Raw genomic sequence first — 20,161 nt, forward strand, 5'->3', positions numbered from 1 at the left:
ATGACTGAAGTTGAACACCCGCTGGCTGTTGATAACGCTTTAAAGAAGAGCAGGACAGAGTGGGAGAAGTTCAGGTAGAATCCATAAAAGACCGCAAATGGCGTAGTGTGAGCCACTCCTCAGGTTCATACCAAAGTTGCACCCACGTACACTGAAAGGTCTTCACTGGAAGTGTGTGCTCTCGCTCGCTCCACCAGCACTCATGCACACAAACTGTATCTGAGTTGGAGCAGTGCCAGAGTGAAGTTAATGAGCCTCGCTGTGCAGAAGCTCTGTAATGCAATCAGGCAAGTGCAGCACTGTCACAAGGGACAATCACTGAGAGCTCCCTCTCTCACCGTCTCTTACCAATATACAGACACAAATGGTGTGGGGGGGAGCAATGATCAGGCCTATGTGGCCTCACATTAACCTGAGAAATTACGCGGGGTGGCAGCGGCATTTCACAGCTTGTCTCCAGCCGGCCCCCTCCTACGCATTAGGACCCTTCTGGAAACCGGAGACCAAAACCAACCCCCTACACTTTAAACACAGCCCATACCATCTACCAGAGATACGTCTGACTAGTAAAGAAAACTAGTTTCCCAACTCCTGGGGAACCAAAACACCTGATAGGGGCAGCTCAATATGGACAAAATACATTATTGTTATATTGCTCTGTACTGTGAATGCAATGATCTTTACTATATATATTTAAAAAAAACAGAACTGCAGACATTACTCAGTTAAATATTGATCTGCCTTATTGTGACTAGTATTATTTACATTTGTTGGATCTTGTGAAAGCCTCAATCAATACAACCACACCCATAACACCTATAGAAAACATTCAAGATGGTTGTGCATGTGCTGGCCGAAAACTTAACTGCTCTTAAAGCCTTATTGGCTTATTGCAGCCTACTGTAACGTCAGTGCTGCAAAGGTCAACACTACAATAAGAATAAACAAACTATATTATTGTGGAGCACTATACCTCACCTAGCCCTCAGCTGACCCCAGGTGTAAAACTTTGGCCACAGGCTGCACAGATTAGTCAAAGTGTTTATTTATTATAGGCACGGTATGTAAAGGACATTTGCACACTGAAATGCTTGCAGTGAGACTCAAGGGCACAATTACTCTGCAACACAAATACCAACAGAACAGAGAGGGAAAATGTAGAACAAGCCCACAGGAGTTTGATGAAAGTTACTAAATAAAAAAACCATCAATGATAAAATATTAATCAATAATAATTATAACTTTGGACAATGTCAGTACTGTAAAACTCAAACCAAACGAGAGAAATTGTGTAACATTAGTGACTTGACAACCTGTCAAGTGCAAATGACAAACTATAGGCTGTACCACCTATCTCAGGGGAGACTATCGGACACTGGTGGAATAAACTGTAACCATAACATTACTTTCTCTTCTAAATAAACAAACAAACAAACAAACAAACAAAAGAAACCTAGCTTTTTGCGTTCGGGTGTTTGCTGTTTTTTCCCCCCACTGCATCACACTCGTACCATATGCTATTTTTTGAAGCCAACATTAGTGATATGAACAATAACTTTAAATGTTCATGATTAGGCACGTGGAGGTATGTGTATTCATCCCGAACCGTCACAGTATGGACGTTACGGTTCGATGCATTCACCACAGTGTGAAGTGAACTGTGACTTCTTTGTACCATTGCACCTGTATTCATGATGTATTTACTTTCGCAAAACAGTGAACTTCAGGGTAAACATAGTTGTAAAATGGCTGACAGACAACATGCATGCAAAGTAAAAGCGGGCTGGACAAGTGCTGCAGGAATGATTTGGGATGTAATGTCTTTTAGAGCAGTAGTGAGAAAGAGAACAGTACAGAACAAACATTTAGCTGACTGAGCCCACTATTCCCTTCTAATCCCAAATGGAAGTGCAGGACCAGGCATACAAACAGAGCTCTCTCTCTGAATCAGACCACTTGAAACACAGTGCAAGACTCTAAACGGGCCTCTCTCCAAATAAAAGACAGAGAGAAAGGAAGCAAGTGGAGAGGAGTGGAGAGAGAGCGAGCGAGTGAGAGCGAGTGAGCGAGCAAGCAAGCAAGCGAGAGAGCGCAAGCCAGAGAGAGAAAGAGAGAGCGAGAGAGCGAGTGAGAGAGCGAGAGAGCGAGATCTGCAACCATCTGGTAGCCATCAGCAAAGGCAAAGGAAATGATCTCCATGCCGCACTGAGACGGCAAAGAGCATCGGCTTTCTATTCTACTGTAACAGCTACACAAGGGGGGAGAGCGCGAGAGAGAGACAGCGAGAGAGAGAGCGAGAGCGAGAGAGCGAGAGAGAGCGAGAGAGAGAGAGCGAGAGAGAGAGAGAGAGAGCGAGAGAGCGAGAGAGAGCGAGAGAGAGCGAGAGAGAGCGAGAGAGAGAGAGAGCGCAAATGGGGGAGGGGGAGAGATTTAGCAAGCCTATAGGGGAATAGCATAAAAGTGTACATACAGATCTAAAACAGAAGTATTTCATATTTTTTAATACCTAAGACGAGAAACTTTAACTTTAGCAATGCGCAGTCCCTTTTCCAGATAAAAGGTCAAATTGTAATGTCTCTCTTTTACAAATTCACTTCACCACCACAGGCTTTTCCTCCGCATAAGCAAGAATATCTACCTACATTCCACAAAAGATCGGCTTTACAGTGCAGAATGATGTGAATCAGTGCTCTCAAATAACTGCACAGCTTCTTTAACCGCGTAGCCAAATGAATAGAAGCTGTTTTTAACTTGATTGCAGGCTAGTCTGGCATAAACATCCTATTATCTGCACTTTAAATTAAACAGTTCATTTAGCCTGTGCAAACAGTCTCTCTATGCCGTACTGACAACACTGCCTGTCAGTGTGTCTTTCCAACCTTTACCTCACATGACTAAATGTAAACCTTGGCATCTGGTCTGAGTACACAAATTTCAATGAGCACATTTGGTTCACTTCTGTATTAATTCATTTTAACACAGTAAAATCGTAGAGCTGCCAACCAGTCCCAGAAATTACATTTGAAATTTCCCAGTTTTCTGTCAAATATTCAAGTGCATTCAATTTTTAAACTTCTTGCATCCTAAAAAGATCTGTGTTAATCCAGAAGATCAATCTGTTCATAACGGTTCTTAGCCTGGAGGCAGAAAATGGATGTCTACACATGATACATTGACATGTTTTTACTAAAAGATGCACAGCTATTAATTTTTCCTTCCTATAACTGAAAAAATAAAAGTCATGTTTACAAACATATTTAAAATATTTTGTATTGAGCAAAATAAAAAAGTGAGCAACATATAAATAAACCTATAGTCCATGCATGTAAGCATGCAGCAGCTTCTCTAGTCTCAGCAAAAGCATTGTTAAATATTGTTTCACGATCAAATTTCTGAACAGGGTTTATTAAACATTACAGACCTTCACCCTGTCTGTAGCGGGTGTTCAGTCGCAGATTCTCAGCCTGATGAGAGCACCACAAGACGAGACCACTGCTTCTTCTGATGCAGCTGACCGACGGAGGCACACTGCAGGTACTCTACAAGAAACACGAGCATGCCAAGGGGGCTACTATGCTAAAGGCTAACCTTCGGCTTAAGCCCATCAATACCCCAAGAGACTGGCTTTTCATTCCATATCTCTCTCTAATGTTTGCTCCCTTAATAATGACCCAGACTAACATCACCTGATGTAACTGACTACACAACAGGAGATGAGGGATTATTTAAAGATGCCCCAGGCCAGTAACATTGCACTTAGTCAGTGAGTGGCTGTGCGAATAAAAGCACATAAGCATTAAGTTTATGCGCATGTGCTTGGGTACCACAAGAAACACACTAAAATCATGGGCACCAAGATTATGTAGGCATTATGACAGATAATGATAATTATGCATTACATATATCAATAATATTATTGCTAAAATGAAAATCAATATGACATTACACTGGTGTAGATGATATTTTGCCCAGCAGGGCAAAATCTCTTCTTGGAATTTAGTAGTAGCACACACAAAAAAAAATTAAATTAAAAAAGCCGTTTTATTGGATTCCATATGCTGACCAAAGGGACCATCTTTGGTCATCTGACAGTATTTGTGAGGAAGAACTATGCACTGAAAATAGACCATTTCCAAAAGCACACATCTATTCTTACCCCATGCTCACCCATAGCAGCACAAACGTAACCGTCTCCAGTAGGAGTGAAAACATCCCTCCTATTACTGGAATCTCTACCTTTCTTGCCAATTTTCTCTTATCTAGGATCACACGGAAGAAGTGCCTCAGACTATTAGCGCTGATCTCAGTACATTTATACCCCCCTGCTAAACTACACTCTTAAAAGTAAAACTTCTTTAAATGTTGGTGGTTTTAATGTATAGGTTTAGGAAAACCTTTAACTGATATAGAACATAATTATAGTATTTGTAGGTTCCTTCATTTTGAAAAAAAAAAAAAAACAAAAACAAAAAAAACACGTATTTCACATTCACACATCTCATATCCAAAAATGCTAAAGCAGCGTTTTTCAAATCTCCGGGCCCCCCAGACAACATTTTTGCTCCAACCTAACTCACAAAGCATACACACTGAGCAAAAACTAATGTGGACCTGTCTAGGGGGACCCTGACAGGTTTGAGAACAGCTGATTAAAGAACCTTGCATTAAAAAATTATTTTGGGAATTAAGAATGGTTCAATTGATCTCATTTCGTAGACCAAGTTTGGGCAGCTTTACTATTAAATCTTTCAACAAAATCGAACTGCTTTTGATCAAAGCACCTACAGTTGGTTAACAATCAGTGTGTAGCAATGAACATGCCATGTCTTTACAGGACACAAAGGTAGTGACTAACAGAGTACTGTCAAGTTGTTCCGTTTGTACTAAAAAGAAGGATTTTTATCCAATTCAGATTTTTTTCCATTTACAGAAAAATGAGTAGCATAACTGTATTGCTGTTTAATGCCAACAATAATGCTAAGCAACACTGCCCCATGTGCTCCTTTGACGGTTATCACTAAGCTGTCTAAACATACAATACTTCTAACCACATGACAAACTAATGGAGCACAGATAAGGACAAATCAGTAAACACTAGACAATATGATTGTCACACCAAGGGGTCAATACCAAGAATATAATCAACACAAATGAAGCCATATTAATACTGTTAATAAAACTACCTTCAATAAGTATACAAAATGCTATTTTCATAAGAACAAACACATTAACAACTGCGAAAACACACTAAACTTTGCCGAAACAGAACCCCTTTTGCCCAAGATCACTGTTCTCTATTTGACCTTATCTTATCTGAGCTTGAGAAAGAACGTGGCTGAGTAAATATCCATCGTACATAAAAGAACACATCTGTTTATAAACTGCACAAGTCGAACCTTTTTACATGGTGACAATGCAAACAGGGCCTGTGTAATCAAGGAGGAACTGACTTTTCCTGTAAGATACCCTAAACCTGCTTTTTATTGCGTAGCTACTACAGAAAATAACTGACTACTGATCATCTGTCCACCTTTCAGCTCAGGCCTAAATAGCCTACACAGCCTATGCATTATATGTTTAAAGAGCCTCAATAAATCAAAGTTTAGTTAGAAAGCCAATTTGAAAGATATGATCAGCCCACAAACACATACATACACATACACACACATACACACACACAGCTCAAAAAAATAAAGGGAACACTCAAATAACACATCCTAGATCTGAATGAATGAAATATTCTCATTGAATACTTTGTTCTGTACAAAGTTGAATGTGCTGACAACAAAATCACACGAACATCATCAATGGAAATTAAATTTATTAACCAATGGAGGCCTGGATTTGGAGTCACACACAAAGTTAAAGTGGAAAAACACACGACAGGCTGATCCAACTTTGATGTAATGTCCTTAAAACAAGTCAAAATGAGGCTCAGTATTGTGTGTGGCCTCCACGTGCCTGTATGACCTCCCTACAACGCCTGGGCATGCTCCTGATGAGGTGGCGGATGGTCTCCTGAGGCATCTCCTCCCAGACCTGGACTAAAGCATCCGCCAACTCCTGGACAGTCTGTGGTGCAACGTGGCGTTGGTGGATGGAGTGAGACATGATGTCCCAGATGTGCTTAATCGGATTCAGGTCTGGGGAACGGGAGGGCCAGTCCATATCTTCAATGCCTTCATCTTGCGGAAACTGCTGACACACTCCAGCCACATGAGGTCTAACACTGTCCTGCATTAGGAGGAACCCAGGGCCAACCGCACCAGCATATGGTCTCACAAGGGGTCTGAGGATCTCATCTCGGTACCTAATGGCAGTCAGGCTACCTTTGGCGAGCACATGGAGGGCTGTGTGGCCCTCCAAAGAAATGCCACCCCACACCATTACTGACCCACTGCCAAACCGGTCATGCTGAAGGATGTTGCAGGCAGCAGATCGCTCTCCACGGCATCTCCAGACTCTGTCACGTCTGTCACATGTCCTCAGTGTGAACCTGCTTTCATCTGAAGAGCACAGGGCGCCAGTGGCGAATTTGCCAATCCTGGTGTTCTCTGGTAAATGCCAAGCGTCCTGCACGGTGTTGGGCTGTGAGCACAACCCCCATCTGTGGACGTCGGGCCCTCATACCATCCTTATGGAGCCGGTTTCTAACCATTTGTGCAGACACATGCACATTTGTGGCCTGCTGGAGGTCATTTTGCAGGGCTCTGGCAGTGCTCCTCCTGTTCCTCCTTGCACAAAGACGGAGGTAGCGGTTCTGCTGCTGGGTTGTTGCCCTCCTACAGCCTCCTCCACATCTCCCGGTGTACTGGCCTGTCTCCTGATAGCGCGTCCAGCCTCTGGACACTACACTGACAGACACAGCAAACCTTCTTGCCACAGCTCACATTGATGTGCCATTGTGGATGAGCTGCACTACCTGAGTAGTGTGTGGGTTGTAGAGTTAGTCTCATGCTACCACGAGTGTGAAAGCACCACCAACATTCAAAAGTGACCAAAACATCAGCCAGAAAGCAGAAAGGTACTGAGAAGTGGTCTGTGGTCCCCACCTGCAGAACCACTCCTTCATTGAGTGTGTCTTGCTAATTGCCAATTCCACCTGTTTTCTGTTCCATTTGCACAACAGCATGTGAAATTGATTGTCAATCAGTGTTGCTTCCTAAGTGGACAGTTTGATTTCACAGAAGTAAGTGTGTGTGTGTGTGTGTGTGTGTGTGTGTGTGTGTGTGTCTATATATATATATATATATATATATATATATATATATATATATATATATATATATATATATATATACACACATACACACACACACACACATACATACACATACATGCATACATACATACACACACACACACACAAAAACTTCTGTGAAATCAAGCTGTCCACTTAGGAAGCAAGACTAACCCACCAACCTACTATTTAAAGAAGAAATATAGGATTTGTATAGGCCGTTACTGAAGTTTTCAATATTGGTATTGAACCAGGAAAAGCAGCCCGATACAAAACCAGCCCTGTAGGTGTGCAACCCTACCTAAGACCTAAACTGGTCTTATATGAGATGTTTAGGTCCCTTAGCCACTAAGCCCTTACATTAGCTGGTCTTCACGCTTTCAGGTGGAGCACTTCAGATGAACATTGGCTGCGTTTACATGCATGCAGATGAACATTGGCAAGATTTTTGCCAATCCAATTTAACACAATCAGATTACAGATTCAGACTGAGGTGTTTATCTGCTAACTCTATTCAACAATCTGATGAAAATCTTCATTTACATGCCCACTACAAGAAACAAATGACACGCAAGCATGGAGCAGCGCTGAGAGTAAATGTTACCATGACAGCGAACATCACGTGAGGTCCAGTTGGCATGAGATGAGTTTCCAGTTGGCGCGCTTGTGTTTTTAATTGCTTTAAACTGATGTCAGACTCAGAAAATCGTCCTTCACATGTACTTATAAAGGAAGACGTCGTGCTCTGAGACACATAAGCTGGACGTCCATCCCACCGCAGTCTTTTAAAGTTCAGAGCATAAACTTCGTCTCCTCTGCAGACCAGTTTCTGCTCCGCCATTCGCTATGACCTTCTGCTCCACCTTTCGCTATGACCTGCGCATGTGCAGAACGTTCTTACACCTTCCGACTGGAGTGTAATCGGATTCAGGCGTTCACACGGTTATTCTTCTATTTAACAGATTATTTAGAGGTTTACCCACCTCGTTCAATCAGATAGAAATTGTATTCCGAATGGCCTCAATCGGATTCGTCTATTTCGATTGAGGTGTTTACATGGACGTATTCTATTCCGATTGAGCTATTAGTCGGATTGTTAATGGATTATCAGGCTGCATGTAAACGTGGCTACTGTGGAAGATGCCTGAGACATGTGACTGCTTGATCCTGAAATAGACCTAAAATTGGGAAGCACTTCCCATTGGGAGTCACCAGCACAAAAATGCAGGTCAAGAATTTAACTCAACTTGTGTTAAGGTAAAAAGTCTTTCCCTAACAGTGTTCCTAAAAAGTATTTTGTTGCTTTTGTCAGTGAAAGCGGAACTGATGAAAGTAAATACATATAACATGTGGACAAAAATGTGCAGGAAAGGCAAGTAGTTTGAAGAGTTTGTCCTCTGACATGCTATGACTGTATAATTACTGTAGAGGAATTTATAGATATAAAGAACTCCAACTAAAGAGAGCACAGCGGTAAAAGACAAGTGTGTATGTGTGTGTGAGAAAAGAGAGAGATGGCAGATGCTGCATTTGGAGGCCCTCTAGAGAGTGGTGTGTGAATGAGTTATGGCCTTTGAGGCCTGTTTCTTCACAACTGGAAACCAAACACGCACACACCCCGTTGCACCAATAAAACCAAACCAACCACAGAAACAAAATGTCTAACCAACAATCACACAGTAAACCCAGCAGAAATCTCCAGCAACCTGCAGGAAACCTGCTGGAGCCTACTGCATAAGTTATCTTAGACCTTTAATACTTAGGCTTATTATTTAGCTCTTAATCTTAAAACATATTATTCAGTACATACTATATACATTACTTGGAAACTACTAGCAGTACTGGATAACTTATCTGTACTGGTACTGGTGTCACAAAACAACACAGATTTTTAGCTTTAGTGATACTGATAGATGACCAAAATTAAAGTCGACTTTTTTTTACCTTGTTAGTATATGTCCTTGGTCATATTAAGCACAATCCATTGGTTTATCATTGACAAAAGAAAAGAAATCTTGTTTCTCCATAATCTATTATCTAAGTTTAGTGACTTTTGCCTGCCTCTAAACACCGTCTGAGGTTTGGTTGCATCACTGTTCCAGCGGCAGGGAAAAAAATTGCACAAACCAAAACTATTTTACCATGTTTTCCCTCCCCTTCCCACCATCCTGACTTATCATCAAGCATTAACACCCATCATAACCTCTGCTCCTGGCTGCACATACACATATGTCAATAGACAACCACCTTTCTTCTCATCTCTTTAGGCTCTCACTTCGTGAGTTTGTGGAATGGTTCCTATTCCATGAGCAATTTCAGTTTGTTTACTGGCAAGCCATAATCACATGAACATCCACAGTGTAGATGGATTTGCGATTTTTTTTTCCTCTTCTCAGCAACTCTAAGAGGCAGTGAGGTGCACAAACACACACAGTCAATCTTTTGCTCACAACAGTTAGGTATTTACACTAATACACAAATTTATATTTTACAATAAGCCAAGAAGAAAGAAAGCAATGCAGATGCTAAAAGGCTAGCTTGCCAAACAACGCTTCACCTCAGCTTTGTCTTTAAAATCATCTTTAAATTAAACTTTATTATTTACAAGAACCAACCAAGTATTAGAAGTAATAGAAAATACAAATAAAAATTTTGCATATAGTGTACACTTCTGCCCACATCTTCATGTATTTTTAATCTTTGGCCTCTCCGCAAAATAGTCCGCCAACCATCAGAGTCCGGTTCCGTGTTTGTTTAGCTTTGGATCATCCACTTTCCATGCTCTAATCAAATCCAGAAGAATAACATCATGTCCCGCCCACAATTATTTCCTGCCTAAGTATCTGGTTTCACTTGGAAATGTGTCACATTAAGAAATAAAAATGCATTCCGATTTCTGGTTCACACTGACTTTAACTGCAATGTATGTCAATTGCTGAGTGCTTTGGATTTTTTTGAAAGAAATGAAACAATTAACACAATAAATGAAAACAATCAGTACAACATATGTGAGGTCCAATAAAAACAAGCTGTATCAGCTTTGCAAGGCAATCTTTTAGCACAAAGTAGCAGCATTAGTAAGCCCAGCACTACTATGAATTACTCAGTAACTAATGAAACTACTGTTATGTAGTTATGAGAGTGAAGTCATGCGTTGACCCACATACAAGTACCTAGACTTTAAATTTGGCTTCCCACAACAGCAAATGCGTTTACATGATGCCAAAAATGTTAGCACCACAGCCATTCTTCATGAGGGCTTGGCCATCAATGCCTCCCTCAGCCACCACCATGGTTATGCTATGTTTATTGGGAGGGAGATCACTTTCCCGGCTAGCACTGTTTATGTAAACACATGAAAAACGAGAAATCCACAGCCGTTTAGCACAACTCCCACGGTCCTGTTCTCTGGGCAGGTATAAACCTGTAACATAACTGCATAGCTGACACGTGACTGCATTCTTGTGCCATTTTCAGGTAACGGCTCTAGGTTTTCAGACGCTTCCTATCGTAGTCAATTACAACCACTCAATTAAGGTGTTTCTGTCTCACTAAAAAAGAACTGCAACTACTGTGGCTCTGTGATCTGGTTCTAATAAACAAGCATGAAATCCCAAAGAGAATAACAATGTACACGGTGACATATACATACATATACACACACACACACACACACACTTAAATATGTACATATATATACACCTATCAGGCATAACATCTTGACCACCTCCTTGTGGACCCTCACAGATCAGTGCAACACACACTAACATACCACCACCTCATCAGCGTTACTGCAGTGCTGAGAATGATCCACCAACCAAATAGTACCTGATCTGTGAGGGTCCATGGGGGTCCTGACCACTGAAGAACAAGGTAAAAGGGGATAACAAAGTATCAGAGAAACAGATGGACTGCAGTCTGTAACTGTAGAACTACAAAGTGCACCTATATAGTAAGTGAAGCTCATAAAATGGACAACGAGCACAGAAATAAAGAGGTGGTCATAATGTTATGCCTGATCGCTATACACACACACACACACACACACACACACATACATGCACGCACGTACGCAAGCACGCACAAAAATTTTTGTTTTAACACATGGTTTTCTTAAAGCGCTTTCTAATGCTCTGTAATATTAACGTCCAGAAAGAAACACATGGTCATTCCAGGATATTGCAGTACACTATTATAGCGTTTTGACAGCACAGTGGGTGACATCATTGCCCGGAAGGACTAATTCCCTTTCCAAACAGAAACGTCACAGGAAACAAGTCCTTGGCAAAAACACCTACTACATTTACCTACCACTGTCGCTCGACAATTAGTCTTACCAAAACGCCTATGTAACATTACAGATAACATGGCTTCTATCTGAAGAAGCTGATTTCTACTATTAAAGAAAAAAAAACCTGCACAGACAGAAATCTGTATAATGGGATCATTTAAGAAACAAATAAAACTAAATTCATGCTTATTAATTCTTTAAATACTTAATTTTGTTTTATATCTAGCTATGTTACTATGTTACCTTTTATGATAAATAAATGTTAAGTTTCAGCTTTAAACTTAAGTTTTTTGGGTCATTATTTCAATGCACACGACATAAATAATACACAAATACTAGTCAATGAACCAGGAAAAAAAAAAGTGACTACAGACACAGCATCCCTCACTATTTAAAAAAAAAAAAACCCATGCTAACTGCAGTTCAGCTTTGCCTTTCTTAGCCCATTGTGAGTGCTTGAGACAACGGTTAGTCAAAACATGAAAAAAGGAAGTGAAAATATGTTTTTAAAACTACTGTGTGTTTATAATCTTTTTTCCTGTTTGAAGTGTTCCAAACTTACAATTAAACTTAGGAAAACAGAAGTAACACACCAAGCTGGAAATTAACGCTGGTATTGAATTAAATTAAGGTGTTATATTGACTTCAAAAGGTGCAGAAAACATGCTATACATCTCTACTTAAGCGTGAAACAAACTATTCAATTCAGATCAAACTAGGCTTACCCAGCACAAAGGTCATACCTTCAGCTGCAGGTTTTGTATATTAATATTTTATAGTCTTTTTTTTTTCTTATTTGTAACAGGCAGTTAATAATTTATTGAGAAGTGAATCCATTTACAGAAGCACTACTCATCATTTCAGAGCTGCACACAATATAAGTGACCGAAAGGGGAAGGGAGGGAAGGAGGGAGGGAGCGACACAGAAAACATGAGAGAAGAAACAGCAAGAGAACAAGGAAACAAGAAGGGGGGGGGGCAGAACCACAAAGAGAAAAATAAAAGACAGAAAGAACAGAAAAACAAAGACAGACAGACAGACAGACAGACAGACAAGTAAGTAGGAAGGAAGAAAGAAAGAAATAAAGAAAAACAAACCAAACAAAACACAACCAGATAGAGCAAAGTAGTCCTGTACCCATACACAGCTAAGCCAGTAACTCTGTCACAAATGGCAGTTTATTTCTGCTGCCTTGTTTGTTTGAAGACCACCGTTACGCAATTCTGTTTCCAGCACCTTAGTAGATTTAATGAATGCCTACTTAGGTAAATAAATTAATTAATGACAATAAATTAAGCCATTCCTTTGTTCCGTTTGAGTGAATGGAGTGAAAAGCTGGTAAAGCCCCAACAGCATACATTGCAGGCAATAAGCAGAAAAGCAGCCAATAGCCCCGACATGAATAATGGCTTTATGGGTACTGGGGTTTGGAAGTGGTTAACAGCACCCAGTAGCTTACTGAAGTGCATTAAGGGAGAACTGGAATTCTCTATTAGATGACTACAGCTGCAGCCTGCTGTAGGCCTACAGACATCCAGACATTCCACATTTCCCAATCTCTCTCTCTCTCTCTCTCTCTCTCTCTCTCATACCCCACCCCCATCTGGTGCATCGTGGGAAAGCTGAATGTTACAGCCTGACGCTGAGGCCCCTTCAGATCCTTAAGCCATGGACCTTTACCAAAAAAAAAGAAGAAAAAGAAGAAAAAGAAGAAGCAGGCATATTCTGTCTCTGCAATAAACAACCACAAACTAGGAGCAACTGACCAGCTCAGAACTCAAGTCTAGCAAGACCTGCACATACTTAGAAACGCAGACCCTTTTCAGGCAGTAAACAGAGCATAACATATGCATATACATGTTGCTGCTGAACAAAACCAAAAGAGAACAAAAATAACATTATGAAGTTCTGATGTAGCAAGTTAGGCAAATATATAAAAACTGTGACATCCATTCACTCAAGCGAATTGCAGAAATGTCCACTGTGTGCTATTCAAGCACATGCTGACCAATCTAAAAAGTTCCTGATGAGTGCTACAAAAAAACCACAGGCATTCACATATTCACACCAGAATAAGAAAGGCTCACTATAACTTGTTTCACTTCGTTGTAAGTCACAGCAGTATAAATAATCACACAAAGACACAGAATAAGAAGAACAAGTTTTGAAGTTGGTCCTTTCAGTGACTGTTGTAAAATAAAGAAAATACAAAAAGAGATTATGAGGGTCGACAATTGTGTGAGTGAACTGTTGTCAGAGCAATAAAATTCAAATTCAACACTCTGCCAATGTCTATAAGAACTTGCTCACTTCAAGTCCGCGTGCCTGTTAAGTTTCACTGCCTCTCCATATATTTCACAAACAGCACAAATCACGGTGGTGGGGGTTGGAGTAAAAAATGAAAAAAGGAAGTTTACAAAAGTTAAAAGACAAAGAGCCAGATGGAAAAATGCAATGGAACACAAAGAAGGACTTTTTTCCAGATTCTATCTTTATTCACTGAATCACAGCCAAGCTTTTAATAGCTCATATTTGGAGGACAATAGTGCCGCTGCATAGAACACTACTGCAAAAAAACAAATCCAATTCAACACCCAAAAACCCACATCATATTTTCTCAACATATCATAGTAGGGGGCAGTCATGGGCTGGAGGTTAGGGATCCAGCCTCATGACCGGAAGGTCACCAGTTCGATCCCCAGAGCCGACAGCACATGACTGAGGTGTCCTTGAGCAAGACACCTAACCCCCAACTGCTCCCCGGGCGCTGCGGATTGGGCTGCCCACCGCTCCGGGCAAGTGTGCTCACTGCCCCCTAGTGTGTGTGTGCTCACTAGTGTGTATGTGGTGGTTCACTTCATGGATGGGTTAAATGCGGAGGTGAAATTTCCCCGTTGTGGGACTAATAAGGGTCCCTTAATCTTAATCTTATTAGTCAAAACTAGGTTGTTCTTGGTGTAATGTTGATGATGGCAAAACTGTAGTAAATATTAACAAAGAATTTATTTGGGTAGAGTTTTGCTTTACATACTCTGCACGTACCTCTCTGCCTTGTTTTACGATAGTTTTGGCTTAAAGCTTATTTAACAAAACAAGCAGGCATCCTAGGCATGCGGAAGCATATTTGTAATAATTTTATGTAACAGCTTAAGGACGTTTTCAGAGGCATTAAATGCATCAAATGTCTGATCCTCTTTATTACATATTAACAATTTAATTATGGAGAAACTGGTGGAATATAGGTTTTTTTATTTAAACGTTTCTCAAATGTTATGCGTCTATGAAATTTCCAAAAAATAAATGAAGTCACTTTCAATGATGTAGGCTAACGAGCGAGATAGAGGGATATAACGCTGCTTTTGCTTTTACGTTGAACTATCCGTACAGCCGTTTATCACCTTTTTACGACTGGTTACAGCTCAGACATCAGGCACGATGAGCAATGGACCACCTAATGAGGGCAGAAACATCCATGTCACCCCAATCACATCCACCTTACATCTGGGAAAGCAAATGCACCAGACACTTCTAGAGCACACTGTGCAAAACCATTTTTGACACCAGCTTCTGATCAGGCATTTTCGAATGTCGAAAGCAACTTCCAAAAGCTGCAATCAGACCACCTGTGGGGCCCATCATTTCTCACTTACAGCTCGATATGTCATCATTTATTCAAAAAACTCTTTCCCATCACCTTTATCTCATTTTGCCTTCAGTGATATTCTAATGTTTCCACCTTATTCTAGTGTAAAGTGTATTTTGGGCTTTTTCCATTCGGGTTTTTGTACATTTTCAAAAATCTGGGGGTTAAAAACCCCAATATAGTGTATTTCTAACAGGAATATGGATACATCTAGTTTAAGGAACAGACTGTTATCATGGGTATAAAACTTATCTGTCAATACTGTACAAACTTAAAGCCAATATTGTTGTATATCCATACAAATACTACCTGCATACCGAATGAGATAATATAGCACTGATGCAGTTTTGAAAGCTTCTAAGAAGAGTGTACTTGTGACACTCCTAGCCTTGATCACTCATCAAATCACCTGTCAAAACCTCTGCAAATGAGTTGCCATGGCTACGCACTGTCAGTATGAGGGCATCCGTACTGAAAAAGTGAACATGCACTTTGAGCCTTCCAGTGCACTCCCAGTAAACAGCACAAAGTCAGCTGAACTGCCTCGCTCTTGATCTGCAGCCAAATGGCCAGGAACACAGCAGACTTTTGACCCTCGCTGCTCAAAGCTTTGTTCTGCGTCGCTCAGCTTGAAACAGAGGAGCTGGGAGTTTGGGCTCTGTATCTGCACCACAAACGTTCTCATGTAAGAACCGTATTTCACACTTCAAACTCACAGAAGAAACGCTGGCCAAGGTGGCAGTAAAAATAGCTTACTGTAATCATGCAATAATGTTACAGTTCTTATTTAAATGTACTTACCTCACTGCATGAAGTCAGTAAATGTGGGCAATATGGCAAAAAAGTATGATCACGAAACTTCAAGAAGTTTTTCACGACACATAATGTGTGTTGATATTTATTTTTTCCTAAAATCTGATAAGTTGGAATAAAGTTGCACCACAAAAAAAAAAAAAAACCAACAACATCAGAACTAAGAATTCACTCTTTTTACACGCTACGTTATACCAAAGCTAATGAAACGGAACCAAAACCTCTTTAAACACTCGTAATATCAACAATATGCTCAGCAAACAATACAGTCACATACTGTGAAGTAATTTATCATGACACCAATAAATATTGTAATACTGTCCAGCTTTAGCAGGCAGCAACTTTAGACAACAGGTGTGCCGAATTCCAACCTTCACCCTTCAGGTATGCTCGACACACAGACATACTGGTGCTATACATTCCGTTCACAATTTCTGTTGTGTTCCTTTTACAAACAACAGTTAATCATTAATTTTTTTTTTTTTAATGAACATATTAATCATTCAGCTGTCTATATGTTTTGTTCATTTTCACAGTACATATTATCCACTAACCCAGGGGTATTCAACTCCCACCCTGCAGCCCCAGAATCCAGTTTGGTAACTGCCCTACTCAAAAAAAACACCTACCAAACCTGGCAGTTAAAAGATGAGCTGAATCATGTGTTTGAGCAAGGACATCGCCAAACTGCTGGACACCGGTCCTCCAGCAGCAGATTTTAAGAGCCCTGCTCTATACCATATCGACAAGTCTGCGTGACCTTGATGAAGATCTGGATGTGGTCTGAGAGAAAATTTGGGGATGTATATATGGAAAAGATCTGGGTGACTATTTACAACTAGTGTTTATCAGCAATGCCAGCCCCGTAGCTCCAGTGCTAAACTAAGGAAGCGAAACTGAGACACCAAACATGTCTCAGCTAATCTACCACATCTGTGGTAATTGGGAAATTGTGCAAAACTTTTCCTAAATTCCTAAAATGCAACCCTGAATATGAATATAAAATAGCATTATAAACACAATAAACGTTTCATATACATTTTATATGTGAATAGCTGCCATAATTTTACTAAACATATTCTCAGTAAGCCAAACTGTTATTTTGTTTTTATTTATATATTGTTTATATGCATTACTTATATCTTGTTAATCTTAAAAATGTCCAGCTTTGTACATGGCTCATACTGGGAAAGGCTATTACTTGACGTAACACTTCTTAGAGCAAATGAAAATGGCTGTCAAGCTGCCTTAGCTCATATTACACACTGTGCCAGACTCCGTTTCTATACCTGTGTTGTTGAACATAATGAAACTGTATTGTGTGTATGTGTGCATCGGGTTCTCCATACACAGTACAGACAACATTCTGAGGAGGAATCGCAATTTTAACTTTAAAAAATAATAATGTAGCGCTTGTTTTTTAATATTATACTTTTAAGCCATGGAAAAGAGGCAGCAGTCTGACAAAAAAGATCATGCATGCTGCTACCAGGCCTCTTAGAAACAAGAGGCCCACAGCTCCCTTCTTACTTCCAGAGTCAACCAAAGCCAATGGGACTGCTAGCACTGATTCCGAAGAAAAACGACAACAGCAACAAGCAGCATCACTTACTTGCTTATCTGCCAACATCTAAGCCCTATCCAAGACAGAGGTTAATAGGAGTGCTTCTGTTTGGGCTGCCTTTTGAATGAGGCATAACACAGCTCAGCCAATTAGAGCAGAGGTCATTTACATATAAGGCACAAAAACAAACAGCCTGTTTAATTATTAAAGCGAGCCTAAGAAACGGTTGTGGGAAAAAATGAACATAAATTGGCGCATAAAGCCACAGAAACCATGAAAAAATGATCACATTTGCACACACTTGCTTCCACTGTCCGTTACAGTGCAGGGATAATTAGAGCAGACATTTATTTTCTCAACCAATTCGGAGCACGAGCTGCTCAATGCACTAAACAGCGGAAGCCAAGAAGTGGCCCAATCTGCCAGGCAAAGAAAACCATTCCTTCCAAACAATGACAAGATATGCTAAAAGCCCAACGTCACTGTACCCACAGGCCATTTCAGTCCTGAAACAAAAGATCACATGAATTGAGTGGTGAATGTCTCCTGCTGAACTAGATGAAAGAAATCCAATAAAAGAGCAATGCTTATGCCTATAGGAGATCAGCGGCGTGTTCAGCTACGGTTTGACAGCAAGGTGAGCAGCCAGTGATTTCATTATAGATTAAAGGAGATGTATTACATCCTGCAAGCGAGGAAGACCCTCACGTCTCAACTTACAGATGACTGTTGACCTAGTTCACTGTCAAAGAGAATTTCTGGAGCATTTGACTGCCTCGTCACTGCAAAAGTGCCCCAATGAAAACAGGTGAGACACAAACATGTTCAACTTCTGCCTTCAGTAGCTCAGTGACGCACTCTTCATAAGAAAGTTGATTTTCCAGCACAAGTATAAATAGTGGACTGCTGACACCGTGCGTTTTTTACTCCTTTTCTCCTGACACATTTATTTCACTCACACACGAAAGGTGCTGCTGTATTTCAACATAAAGGATATGAACATGTACTGCTCTGCCACATCTCATGCTCAGCACAGTGCTTTACACTCTCAAACCTGCTGCATAAAGCAAGAAAAAGAAAACAGCACGCCAACTCTGACCAAAGAGAGAGTGTCCGGTCTATATTTGGAGGTGTAAAGTAGGAATTAAGGCATGACTGCATGAAATAAAGCCTTTCTAGCGTCCTCCACCAAGTGCCATGCTAATTATGTGCTTTTGTGAAGGAGGGAAAGACAGCACAGCCTCAAAATACTCCAGGACCTACGATGTTGACAAGTAAACAAGCCTGCACACACCCAGGACAGGTTTTGGGGAATGTAGCTCAAGGTAAGCCGAGGTTTTTAAATATGCCAGGCTCACCACGATTTTTGGTCTCAAGCCTGCCTCGTCGAGCCGTACCTGGCAGGCTTTCGGTTATTTGAAAGCAGGTGATTTGCATTGAAGCTGGCTTTGTGGTTAAACCCCAGACCACAGCGCATTTGAATACAACTGAGATTTACTTACATAACGCCGTAACTTTTTTTCTGGCGGAGACTTTCTCAGCCAGCCCGAGCACACCACATCCCCCCCGCTCATTTTCTCCCTGGTCTTCTCTTTCTTCAGCCCCTCGAAGCCACAAGTTTAGAGCAAACCTGTAAAACAAAGCGCAAACGACGGCTGTAAGAGCATAACGTTAAGCGGATAAAGTTAGCGAGGCGGTTTGGACCAAAGCGTAAGAAGAGCGAAAAGAGAGGAGGAGAAAAATACCGTCAGTGCTTCCAGCTTCTCCACAGCGACGCCAAACTCTTAGGAATGAGCTCCTTCCTCTCGGTGGGAAGAACACCGTCTTAAACGAAAAATATTCCCAAAATATCTGTATGTTGACACGCACACAATATCCGTATGTGTGAAAAACCCTCCGCTTTTGTTTACACACCTTGAGAAGTGAGAATAATCCTCGCTTTACGTTTTCCAACGGACGAACGAACCGACGCGGTGACACTCAATCGCCCAAGCCAGCAACTTCGACGGGGCTGTTTTAACTGGCTCGTTTTGGTTCAAAACTGAACATTTCCCACACGTTTTCGTTCCTTCTCCAGCACATTGTTGTCCAGAGAGCAGCCTTGTGCTGTTTCAACAGGGAAAAATCTCCCTTCTCGTCGACCTTTCCCTCCCCTCAGCTCCTGGATGATTGACAGGCGATAACCGTCGATACTTTTTTCCCCCAAACTCGAACTCCAATGAGTAAAAAAAAAATGGAGCGACGCTTCATGGGAAATGTAGTCTTCGACAGCTGTCCCGAGCAGCACGGCCAGCGCGGCTTTGTCTCGTATCGTGCATTAACCTTCGCAGTCAAAATGAACGCAGCCAAAATCCCTCTCCACTGTTACAGGATAAAGACCAAATTCTTTTCAAATTTGGTACATTTGACTAGAAACGCCATCGATGGGCGTCGCGCCTGTACATGTACACTACACTTACCAGAATGCATTTAGAGCGCCTCGTCCATAAATCATGACTAAACTACGAGGGAGGTTAACATGTTTTTTTATCATCCAAAACTAAAAATAAGGATCTGATATGACGAGGTAGTTATAGTTATAGATCATCTGGAATTATATACTGTATAGA

General features: G+C 40.9%; 1 protein-coding gene across 6 annotated transcripts in view; it reads right to left on the bottom strand.

The window, feature by feature from the left end:
* The window catches only part of gab1 (GRB2-associated binding protein 1), a 70,867-nt gene extending 51,109 nt beyond the window's left edge, over window positions 1–19,758 (bottom strand). The window contains exons 1-3 of one of the 6 annotated variants that reach the window (XM_017717663.2): window positions 19,467–19,757; window positions 19,298–19,376; window positions 19,055–19,182 (exon numbers count right to left, since the gene is read on the bottom strand). In XM_017717663.2, coding sequence (XP_017573152.1) covers window positions 19,055–19,126 — 72 coding nt within the window. In that variant the 5' untranslated portion in view covers window positions 19,127–19,182; window positions 19,298–19,376; window positions 19,467–19,757. Of the gene's footprint in view, window positions 1–19,054; window positions 19,183–19,297 lie in introns of all 6 variants that reach the window. The other 5 variants (XM_037538508.1, XM_017717664.2, XM_017717671.2 and 2 more) reach the window with 5 other exon arrangements.
* Window positions 19,759–20,161: the final 403 nt, after the last annotated feature.

This window comes from Pygocentrus nattereri, chromosome 5, assembly GCF_015220715.1.
Source record: "Pygocentrus nattereri isolate fPygNat1 chromosome 5, fPygNat1.pri, whole genome shotgun sequence".
NCBI lineage: Eukaryota > Metazoa > Chordata > Actinopteri > Characiformes > Serrasalmidae > Pygocentrus > Pygocentrus nattereri.